General features: G+C 34.4%; 2 protein-coding genes across 2 annotated transcripts; one reads left to right on the top strand and one right to left on the bottom strand.

The window, feature by feature from the left end:
• The first annotated feature begins 6,462 nt into the window (after positions 1–6,462).
• LOC140882672 (jasmonate-induced oxygenase 1-like) lies at positions 6,463–8,582 on the top strand. The gene is made up of 3 exons (XM_073288811.1): positions 6,463–7,089; positions 7,806–8,139; positions 8,286–8,582. The coding sequence occupies exons 1-3, from the start codon at positions 6,593–6,595 to the stop codon at positions 8,538–8,540; spliced, it is 1,086 nt and encodes a 361-aa protein (XP_073144912.1). The 5' UTR covers positions 6,463–6,592; the 3' UTR covers positions 8,541–8,582.
• A 75-nt stretch (positions 8,583–8,657) lies between these two features.
• LOC140882673 (PHD finger protein ALFIN-LIKE 2-like) lies at positions 8,658–11,957 on the bottom strand. The gene is made up of 5 exons (XM_073288812.1): positions 11,731–11,957; positions 11,614–11,646; positions 10,638–10,860; positions 9,513–9,633; positions 8,658–9,265 (listed from the first exon to the last, which is right to left on the bottom strand). Exons 1-5 carry the CDS (start codon positions 11,822–11,824, stop codon positions 9,017–9,019), a joined length of 720 nt encoding a protein of 239 aa, XP_073144913.1. The 5' UTR covers positions 11,825–11,957; the 3' UTR covers positions 8,658–9,016.
• Positions 11,958–12,530: the final 573 nt, after the last annotated feature.

The raw sequence follows: 12,530 nt of genomic DNA, 5'->3' as shown, positions 1-12,530 counted from the left end.
TTTAGTTACTCAAAATCATATCCACATAACAACCATACAACCCTTTAATAAATCGTGATAATAATAAATTCAATAGCTAGCTAGGGTGGAAAATTATTGAAAATTTTGGTATATATATCATATTTTATCATACCAACAAATACATATAAATGATATATCAAAAATTTCGGAACGATATTATATCATACCAAAAATTTCAGCATCGATATCCCTATGAGAATTGAAAATTTCGGTATTTTGGTAATACCGTACAGACTTCTTATAATCTTAAAAATTATAATGATTTTAAGTATGTAATATAAAAATAGATGAAAAAAAGTTTGTATGTCATGTTGTTTGATTAGTAGGGATTAGGTCGAATAACATATCTGTACAAAAAAAAACATTGATTTAGCCACGGTTTAAAAAAATCGTGGCTAAAAATAGCCACGCTTTTTTAAAAACCGTAGCTAAAATAACCACGCTTTTTTAAACCGTGGATATTTTAGTCACGCTTTTATATAAACCATGGTTAAACGGCCAAGATTTTAAAAAACGTGGCTACATTCAACACGGTTTTATAAACTTAGGGTTTCGAAAATTAAGACATTTCGTGTAAATTTAATTCCAATGATTATTTGATTTACTCGTGGTTATAGGAACTATATTGAAGCAGATTAAAGGTATCAGTTAGTTTTCAGAAATTATTTGAAATAATTTCAAAATTCCAGATTTCTTAAGTTGGGTTGTTCGACTTTGACAGGTGTTAAAAGCTATTTTCTGAAATTTCATAATATTCATATTTGTGCCATTCGATGTGTTTTTGTATTTCGCTACTATATTTTTAAGGTACCACGTTTGTTTGTTTTGGTTGCTCTGCCTCACATTTCTCTTATTTTTGTGATTGGGCATTTGATTGTTCTTTTAATTTACTTATTATTTTTGTAGTTCTAGGTATCTACTGTGTGAATTTCTAGGTATCTACTGTGTGAATTAATTTGTGTACACTACTTAATTGTCATTTGCTGAAATTTTGGTAACTTATAAGCATTTGATTAGACACAAGAAGTATTGTGGGAGAAAGGGGCTGATTATTAAAGCGCTATACTTGATATGATGATTTGTAAGCAATTTTTACTGATGATGCCAATAATTGTCTTGAATTTTTTCATTGCACAATCTCTATCCAATATCATAGTTAGTTTGTCTTTGTGAACCATGCAATATCTTATTGTTACAAGTAATCTTTGGCCTCTTTGTAGATATTATATATTAAGACATGGCAGACCCATTTTCCGAGGACGAGAGTGACCAAGATCCACGAGAACTCATATGGTTGGAATATGATAAGTAAGTTTCAAATGTTTATCATGTAATCATCATTGCATAAATATGATTGATGTCAAATTTATGTTTATATTTTATATTTCTCGTTTAAGGTTTGTCCCAGAGAATCATAAAGTCTCTTCGTACATAACTTCTTTATTCTGCACACAAACTTGCGAGGAAGGATACTCTTGGAAGTTCGTGACAACTGATCAACGACAATGGTATTGGGATGAGTTCGTGGTAAGAATATATATTCATAGTAATTGACAATATGATGCCTTGTTAATATTTACACATTCAACTATTGAATAATTTCTTAAATGATTGAGCAGAATAGGTACAGATGGGAAGTAGCCATTGAATCATATATCAAGAGGGTTTGGTACATCAACATTAAAGAACTGTACCGTCAGACTATCCACCGATGGCGAACGCAGGAGAAACATCCTGAAACAGTCACTGAAGAGACGTGGTCCAAGTGGACGGAGGTGTGGGCTTCTCAAGCTTGGCTGGACACGGCCAAAAAATACAAGACGAACAAGCACTCCGAGCCTGCGGGTCCTGGGACAAGCCAGACGAAGCATACTGGTGGATCCAAGTCTTATGCAATGCATGTTGTCGACATGGTATTTATCTTTTGCAATAATAAATATACTTTGATACTTATACTTTGTATTTTTTTTATTTCATTTCACTACAGATTATTACTTCAATACATCTGTAAACTAATGTTTTTTAATAATATATAACTTATTAGAAGAAAATCAAAGAGAATCTTCTATTACATGTATCACATATGGAAACTTCAAGAGCAAATCTGGTAATATTTTCCAAAACTAATTAACTTTGTTTTATTATGTAATAGTCAATAGACATTGCAATTTTATTTGATCTGGAATTGTAATGACATATGATATAATGTATTGTTACATCGTAAGAAGAACAAGCACGAGCCGAATGCGTGGGAGGTATTTTTGCAAACGCATAGGACGTCTGACGGGAAATTTGTGGATGAGCATTCTAAAAAGCTTAATGTATGTGTCATGACTTTATAATTGAATAAATATTTTGTATTTAAATATATAATTTTAAATAACTAACATATTTTGTTTATTTTGTATAGGAAGAAATGGAAGCGTACATGTTGGAGGCCATGACTCCATTGGAGGATGGGACTATACATCCCGAGCCTACAAACAACGACATTAATGAACATTTTAAGCTCGTCACCCATGGACGGAGAAATAGTAGGATGTATGGCTTGCCGACCTTGGCAAATACGATGTATCCAGCGATCATGGCTCCACATGAGAGAGGCTTTGCTGGCGGAGGACAAAATTTCGAAGCTTTTCGTGACGAGGCACGAGCTGCAACGCAAAGGGCCAATGAGGCAGACCAGAGGGCCCTCGAAGCAACCAGGGAGTGCGAGGCATTGAGGGCACGTATGGCCTCTTTGGAGGAATCGTTTCGTCAATTTACTGATCGTGCATCTTCATCCAGCGGCAATACCCCTCAGGGTCGAGGAGCATCACATGGTGGTCGTGGCACCCCAGCACATACACGCAAGTCGTCGCAAGGGAGCAGAGATGTGAGTCGAGGTTCACCAGCATTTAGGGGATCACCAGCATGCAGAGGGACACCAACGGAGAGGGGTTCCATTCATCGAATATCATCACAAAGACGTACTTCATCTTTCATGTTGGACGCCAACCTTGCTACAAACAATGATGAGTACGATGACGATGAAACTCAACCATGAGTAGGTGAGTCATTTCCTGACTTATTTCCACATAAATTTTCAAACATTAAAAATATTTATTGGGTAATTTATCTCAGGTTGACTGTTGGGTACCTATCGCTTGGATTGTTGAAGTTCAAACATCTTATTTGTGTCGTAGTATATTCGTGAGCCGTCGACGGATTTATGATATTATCGGTGTATATCGTATTTTGCGTCGTAGTATATTCGTGATTCATCGACGAATTTGTTATATTATCAGCGTTTTTTTTTATATTTGAATGTATTTGCCTCGGAATAGTTGGTTTGTAAACTAAATTTGTATGACGAAATTGGTTTTTCACAGTTCTATGTAAATTATCCATCCAGTTAATTTTGTGGTTGTATTGTGTATACGGTTTATCTTATTTTGTGTTGTTACAAACTCTAGTTTTAACCACGTTTTTTTTTAAAGAAATGTGGCTAGTTACCACGATTATTTAAAAACCTGTGGCTAAACTAGCCACGTTTTTTTAAAAAACTGTGGCTATATTAACCACGTTTTTTTTTTAAAAATCGTGGCTAATCTAACCACGGTTCCTTAAAAAAACGTGGGTGAAATTAACCACAGTTTTTCAAAAAACGTGGTTAGGTTTAACCACGGTTTTTTAAAAAGCGTGGTTCAACTTACCCACGGTTTTTATGAAAAACGTGGCTAAATTTAACCATGGTTTTTTAAAAAAACGTGGTTAGATTTAACCACGATTTGTACAAAACCGTGGTTAACTTTTAACCACGGTTTTAAATCGTGGATGATCTTAACCACGGTGCATTTAGACACGGTTTGAAAAAACGTGGTGAAAATCATGGCTATTTTTTTTAGCTACGGTTTTAACCACGGTTTTTCCCGTGGCTAAAACGAAAATTTTTTTGTAGTGAGATAATTTTGTTGACATATTGCAGGCAAATTGTTTGATTAATATTAGGGCGAATAATATTGATCAATAATTAGTTTAAGTATACTATTTATTGAACAAGTTTTTTTTCCCTTTTATAATTTCACTAGACGGTATTGAAATTACCCCGTACCAAAATTTTAGTATAAAATTTTTATATGAATGATATATATATAATATATATATATATATATATGAACTTTACACCCTTCGATATAATTTTTCCTATGGATAAATTTTGACACGGTATATGTTTTTCTTTGAAAATTTGAGTAGTATCCTTAGAGATAGCTGCTAGTAGAAAGATCATGGGTTCTCGTGCAAAAAAATATCAACTGTTTTGGGCAGACAATATCAAATGCAACTTTAAGAGCCAAAATTTTATTTTTAAAAAATACAAATATTATTTAACATGAAATACATGTTCTAATATTTGCGATATTTGACTACATGATACGTTGGCCCAAACTTGGCACATCGTGCTTTATACTCGAGAATATGTACTCATATAACTGAAGCAGTAAGTTAATTATCAGACAGTAGTTCGCTTAAATTTTGGTATTTTAAACACAAAACTTAGCAAAAGTTAAAGTTTAATTAATTTTCATGTTTCAATTGGGGTATACCATGAAAATGTATTTAGATTAATTTTAGTGAATGACATATATATATAACATATTTACCATTAATTCACTTGTACAATAAGTCAATAATGGCCATTTGTACCTGCTTCAAGAAACACGTGCATTCGGGCAAAAAGGGAAAATTGCATGTGTTGCAATTTGTTGAGAGTACACATTGAAATCAACACATGGAAATGATCAGAATCAAGAAATTATTGTTGCCAGCCAGCTACACAACCAGAATTCTCTAGATTATTCAAACTAACAAAAAGAAAGTGCAACATTTTTTATATATATTAAGCATAAGTTTTTTAAAAAAACATTATTTAATGACTTTGAATAATATAATTTGGGGTTTTTTATTAAAAAAAAATCTCCTTCAAAAAATAAATTTTGATTTTTTTAATGAATAAAATTTAAAAATTTTGGTCTTCCGATAGCACATGCAGTACTTGGTGCACATGCATGCATGCACGGATTGATGCAAATTTAAAGGCACTTTTGATGGTTCCATATCATGCTTCACCATTTCCGATCCCTTCAATTATCGAGATGAAATTTCCACAAGTAGAATATTGTTTGGTAACCACAAGAAATTTGGACAACATTTCTTGTCCGACACAACCCAAATTCAGCATTCACCATTGGACACTATAATTAATATTTAATTCGCTCACCCACTTCTTTCTTTCTTTTTTATACTATTATTATTATTACATTGGAGGTTTGATTTTTTATTTATTTGTTTTTTATTATCTCCAATATCCCAAGTTTAGGTTTATTCGGTGCAATTTCATCAAAAGATATTGAACCACGTTTCATTCAAACACATGATATATATATACATCTGCACGTACAAAGACTTATTAAATCATGAAATTTGTCTTGATATCGGACCACATTATTATGCAATTAATCCCGAGTATTTCTATATACATACATATATTAAATATGTAAATCAGAAAATGAAAAATATTTTTTTATTAACATAATCAAAACATATATATGTAAGTTGTCTGGGATCAGAAAAATTGAGAACAAGCTTTTTTAGCATTAAAAAAAATATAAAAGGAAAACAATAGTTAATATGTTTAATAGTGACATCTATACAAGAAATAAAATAATAAAATATAGTATATAAATTCAACGGTGTGCGTAAATCTCAATTTTGTAAAATAAAATGCGGGAGATTATGGTGTTTTTTTAAAAGAAAAGCTGAGAAGTGATTTTTAAAAGTTCTTCCAAACAATACATATATAAATCTGTGTCAATTATCACATAAATAAAACCATAAATAATTAAGGTGACATACTACATGAATATAATTATAGATATTGATCGAATTTATATAATTATTTTATATGATGAAAATAATATAAAATTGGAGTATAAATATTAGGATGAGTAGACTGAAAACTCATGCCTTGCAAAAATTTCATAGTTATCTAGTTAAAACCCTATTGTATTGGACCGTGACATAGACATACACGATGCCTTCATAAAGTAACTAGCTAGTGATCATGAAGTAACTAGTTTTTAGGAGTTTCGTGAAGCTATTTTATAATTAATCCGATCATATTATTCAACGTCCACTCATGCAACTTTATATTCTACATTTGTGTTCTCTTTATCATTTAAAATTTATTCTAAAAATACAAGCATCACATATGTCACGACCCGTTAATAAATGACATGTAATCAACGTGCAGAGCGGCCATAAAGTGGCTGGTAGCGCGGACACATGATTTGTAAGTCTATATATAGAATGAGTCATACCCATGCCAACAACATATATCACATGAATGTCACCTTCAATCGAAACCAAATTGCTTCATTTTCACTCCAAAGTACTCCATCTCTAGTACTTAAATACAAACTCTACACTTTCACTCTTGTGTTACTTTCAATATATAGCTAGCTCCATCCCTTTTTCTTGTTTGCCATTTGTTACTTATAATATAATATATATATTTGTGTAAAATTAAAATATGATCAACTGCATGAAGAGCTGGCCCGAACCCGTTATCCGGGTCCAACACCTTTCGGAGAGCGGGATACGGGCCGTCCCGGAACGCTACGTGAAAAGGCCCGGTGACAGGCCCGGTTGGCCCGAGTCAGATCGCCATGCTAACATTCCGGTGATCGACATGCAGGATTTATCCTCGGACGACTCGGGCCTCCGGCGGAGGGCGGAGGGTCTGGTGGGAGATGCATGCCGTGAATGGGGTTTCTTTCAGGTGGTGAATCACGGCGTGAGGCAGGAGGTGTTGTCGGGGACGCGGGAGGCGTGGCGGCGGTTCTTCGGGCTGCCGTTGGAGGAGAAGAACAAGTACGCGAACTCGCCGACGACTTACGAGGGATACGGAAGCAGGCTGGGAGTGGAGAAGGGGATGTCTTTGGATTGGAGTGATTATTTCTTCCTCCATTATCTGCCGGTGGAGGTTAGGGATCCGAATAAGTGGCCTCTTTTGCCCCATTCATGCAGGTGAATTTTTTTTATGATTTCAACTTCAAAACTCGTTTTAGCACGTTTTGCATATGTTATTCGATCCTAAAAAGAGTTGACTCGCATGAGGTTTTGCATTTGTTATTGCTTACAAGTTGCATTACATGTATATATTAACCAACTAATTATGAAGCTACAAAAAGTTTTAGCACGTTTTAACATATATAAGTTGATGTACAAAAAATTATGTGTAAGACGATCTCCTATTCAGATTCGATCCAAAAAAAAAAGTATTATTTATATATCAAAAAATATTACTTTTCATTCTATATATGAATCGAGTCGATTTGTTTCACGAATAAATATCCGTGAAACTGTTCCAAATATATAGTCATATACTATATTCAGTAATATTTTTTTTACACTTCTTTTACTAATATACCCATATTAATTAACTACACCTTGAAAATTGTGCAATCATTTTTTAATACATGCATAAATAAGGATAAAATAGAAAGTTTATATAAAATTTGCTTTCACAATAAATTTTTCTTAATCTGTGTGGAAAACAAAATAGGACTATGTAATCGGGACGAAGGGAGTAATATAATATGATTTGGAGACAGAAAAAAACAAAGAAAATATTATTTTTACATTACAATTAGTAAATATATTTTGCGATTTCGTGTTCTTGGTTTGAGTACTAGAATTGAAGATAGACAGGGGTGATTTGGATCTCACATTTTAATTTGCAGGGAATTGTTGATGAAATACAGTGAAGAAGTAGTTAAACTTGGTAACCAACTGATGAAGATTTTCTCAAGAAACCTTGGTTTAGAAGAGGGGTACCTTCTTCAAGCCTTTGGAGGAGTGGAAAATATGACGAGTGCATGCTTGAGGGCTAACTATTACCCAAAATGCCCTCAGCCCCATCTCACCCTGGGCCTATCACCACATTCGGACCCTGGTGGAATAACCATCCTCTTACCCGACGACGTATCGGGCCTCCAAGTCCGCCACCGCGATTATTGGGTTACCATCAAGCCCATTCCAAATGCCTTCATTGTAAACTTAGGGGACCAACTTCAGGTGAGCCAACCAACTGTTCTTGTCCTTTGGCATTAGCTGGGCTATGGTTTGATTTCTAGAAAAATCAAATAATATATAATTTCTGGTCTCTTGGAAGATATATTTTGAGAAATCAGCATCTCTTTGGGTTAATTGGTGGCTTGCAGGTTTTGAGCAATGGAAAATACAAAAGTGTGGAGCACAGAGTGTTGGTCAATTCATGGAAAGAGAGGGTGTCATTGGCTTTCTTCTACAATCCAAGAGGTGACATACTCATCAAGCCAGCCGAGCCGCTTGTGACCGAGGCTGAGCCACCACTCTATCCGGCCATGACTTTCGATGAATATAGACTCTACATTAGGACCAGGGGCCCTTGCGGCAAGTCTCAAGTTGAATCCCAACTCATCAACTCTCCCCCATAATTATCATGTTGTTCTATGTTGTTAGAGAGTTTAATATGTGTGCTATCCACTGTAGTTGAAAAAATAAATAAAATAAATTATTGCTTAATTGGTTCTATTGATTTGGAGAAGTGATCACATAAATAAAGCTCGACCAAGTACATGGCATGTAAACACTGTCACAACACATGAATGAATCGAAGAATCCTATAAAATAGCTATAATAATTTTAGAGCAAAGTATTTTAAATGTCTCGCTTGATGCTGCATCCTCTACACTACAAATCAATTTGTTTGGTATCTAAACGAAGTCACGGAAGACATGATACCAAGTATAGAGGAATATTTGCATAAACAGTGACGCACCTACCATGGAAGAAGACTGCCTTATTCCTTCCATAATTTACTATGATAAACATCACAAACTAGTCTACAATAGATGAAAGACAATGTCGCTGTGTACCGACGTGTTAGCACGCACCAATCAAAGGGTGATCCCTACTGCTTGCCACGTTTCATGCAGGATGGGCATTTGTATTGCTTGATGTTCTCAGCTTTTGCAGGAGTTATCTTCACGCACTTCCCATGAAACCACCTTTCACAGATGTCACAGCCGATCCAGAACTCGTCTGCACTGTAGTTTCCACCACAGCTTCCACAGAGAGTTTCACTATGTTCATCATCATACTCTTCGTAACTTTCGCCTTCCAACTTTTGATTAATTTTAGCCTGGCCATCAATGGACCTCTGTATATAGATGGATAATCAAGATCACAATAACTGATCAAAATCTAAGACTCCTGAACAAAATCTTACGGAGAACCTATGGTCAGAGATAATCTGACTTTTACTTTTTTATTTAATTTAAAAGTTTTAGTTAAAAAGAAACACTGCTTTCAGATATCTGATGACGTATTTTACCTCAAGAAAGAAGTGATAATTCAAAAAGGAAAAGAACGATTATTACTAGCAGTTATGATTTACAACATTCTACCTTTGTGCCGCCGCGAGATTTGTTACCACTATCCACGTTGGGCTTGTCTTTTTCAGCCTTTCTTTCTGTCACAAGTTCATAGACTGTAGGCAGATCATTGATCAAGCTAAACATGCGTTTTCTGCAAGTACAGAAACACATTTATACCTATAAATAACCCATCTTGAATCAAATATAGAACTGCATCTGCCTCCTCATGTACACATGTCCAGAAGGAAAGCACGGTCTACAACACATTTAGAAAAAGGTAAATGTTTGTAGTTGACTAAAATCAGTAAGTAGTTAAGGACGACAACCGCTCTTGCTTGTCAAAATACCTCGTAATTGTGGTGGAAAACAAGCATGCATTTGATTTTTCTTGAGATGATAAATAATATTGACTTCAAAGACAATTTATAATGAGATTTTAATTTTAAATGCAGAAAATTAACCAGCTCGGTATTCCATGAATCACACACAGCCTCTAAGAATGTGTGCCGTTAAAACCCCAAAAAAAAACTAATTACTTTCTAAAGTGTTTGCTTATGCCCTGCAAACTGGACCACAAACCAAGATTGGTACAAGTTTGAAGTCCCCAAGGGGACGCATCAGAAAGTTAATTACGCACTGCAGAGTATCCATATTGCATTGCAGATTCTAAAAATCAAGGATATTATAACACAAGACTCTTATTTTTAAGCAAACAAAATAGATGCATGATGTTATTTTTATGATAGTAAAAATACACTAATTATACTGAGTCCTAGAAAAATCAATGCATTCAGCAAAATTTATAGTTACGTAACTCGATCAATGAACCATTTAATAATTGAATCTTATCAAACGAATTCTCAAACAAAATGGACTTTAGACTTATGTTGAAGAGATCTTATGGTACCAAACCCTACGACACTTAGTAAGAGTGAACTTTGTTATGGTGGTTAAATAGGGGCAGTATCATTTCACAATCTTTCTCTGCTTCATGGATGAAGAATTACTAAAAGGTGTAAAACATCAGCAATTTGAGCAACTGTCAAGTTAAGGCAATTTTCAGTTCACATGACATCAAAGAACAGAACGTGAAGAAAAGAACCTATAATCAATCAGCCACATCAAGAAACTTGTAGCAATACATGTGACCTATACCTTTCATTTCGGTTGAGCCTCGCTCCAAGATAAAAAGCAACTGAGAGCAACCAACAATCGCTGTGCACAGCAACTAGGGAAAGCCAATCTCTTTGGTCCATTCCATCCCGGGCAAAATTGATCCCAAGTGCTGGCTCCGGAAGTTCTGGTGGAACTTCCTCGGCTGGTAGATTCACTTCCCACGATTCATTCGGATGTCCATATAGACACAAATTTTCCTTCTCTACAAACAAGCGATGCAAGAGACAAAACATAAACAGATCAGACAGAGAAATCTAAGATGAAGTTAAATTCCATGTATCATGAAACAACAATGATAGCCTTACACACTAACCACGGGAATCTTTCCACTTACAAAGGCCCTTGACAGATAAAAAGTCAGGACTTCGCTCACTAGCCCATTAGAAAATGTTACATTCAACAAAGCAGCACTTAATTTTCCAAGTCATTTTCTAACTGTCCGTAGAATAATTTAATCAAAGTGAGTATTCATTCTCACCATTTCATGAAAGGGACAACTAAAATTGAAGTGGAGGTTATCATGTGAAAACATTACATTTCTTCACAATACAGTATATTTAATTGGAAACTATAGGCAGCCCTGGTAGCCCAATTTGAAGAAGTAGCAAGTTCAAAAATACTAGCCTTCTTCCCTTTTGACTATAAGGGTCAACAGAAAAGAAGCAGAAGGCAGCTTCTTCCAACCAAAAATTTATTGTTAACAACAGAAAACACAATTGAGTAAGAAAAACAGTAAAATTTCCGACTAGAGGAAACTTAAGTAAAAAGGAACTAATTCGCCCATAATTTTTTAACTTTTTTTAAAAAAAATGACAGAATCATTTAAGATTCAAAATTTCGTCTTTACACAATAAGGACGAAAATCAATCAGACAACATTCCAATTTGCAAAAAAACGATGATAAAAACTTTTAGCCATAAAGTAAATTAAACTGAATCTGAGCTGAAAACTTTACCTGGATCACAAAGCCCGTAAAATTCATCCACGTCTGAGGGGGGGAAAGGAAAAAATATTAGAAACCCAGATATAAACATTCAAATTCTGTATATGTACAGTTGTGTATGCAAAGTACCATTAGTTAAAGCACGAACAATTCCAGACCGGCGAGCACTGTAATCTTTGAAGATCTCCTCTACCGTTCGGGGGCTTGAAGAAACTGCAGCCATTTATGTGTCTAATTTAAGATCTGAAACGAATAGGTGAGATTACAAAGAGGGATTGAAAGAATTGTATGAATTACAACTGCAGACATGAAAAGAGGTGATGGTTGAGTGTGCATGTATCATGAGAATCAACACACACAAAAAGAGAAGAAATGGTCAAGAGGCCAACGACGTCGTTTCGGTTACACGTTTCCAGTAAGTAAACGGCATCGTTTTACTTTTCCTTTTCCTTTTTTACTCCTAATCTCTGGTTGATTAGGAATTTTTAGGATATATCTAAGTCATTAACTCAATGTGTAAATCATTATTTTTTTTATTCAAAAAATTCATGACTAAATCATACAGTAATTATTAAGAAAATATAATACAATCGAAAAGCACCATTTCTAATAGCTTGATTTTTGTTTATATTTCACTTATCTTTTTTTATTAAAAAAATATATATATCACTTTTATTTTTAGATTTCAAGTTCTGGTACATAATAATTTTTATGGTCAAATAAAATAAAAATGAAACTCATTTGTAAAATCAATTAAATTTAATAATATAAAAGAGGATTTTGGCAAATCCAAAATTACATTGGGATAAATGATGGGGTGGGGGGGACCGGAAAATGTCATACCAAACGGACCAAAAGGTTGGTCTAGGGCTTGAGCTCAGTAGTATATACATATAGATATAATAAAAGACTAGTACTCGAAACACGTC

Source organism: Henckelia pumila, chromosome 2, assembly GCF_033568475.1.
Source record: "Henckelia pumila isolate YLH828 chromosome 2, ASM3356847v2, whole genome shotgun sequence".
In the NCBI taxonomy this organism is placed as follows: domain Eukaryota; kingdom Viridiplantae; phylum Streptophyta; class Magnoliopsida; order Lamiales; family Gesneriaceae; genus Henckelia; species Henckelia pumila.
Note: the sequence above shows the minus strand (reverse complement) of the source record. Positions and strands in the feature narration are given on the sequence as shown.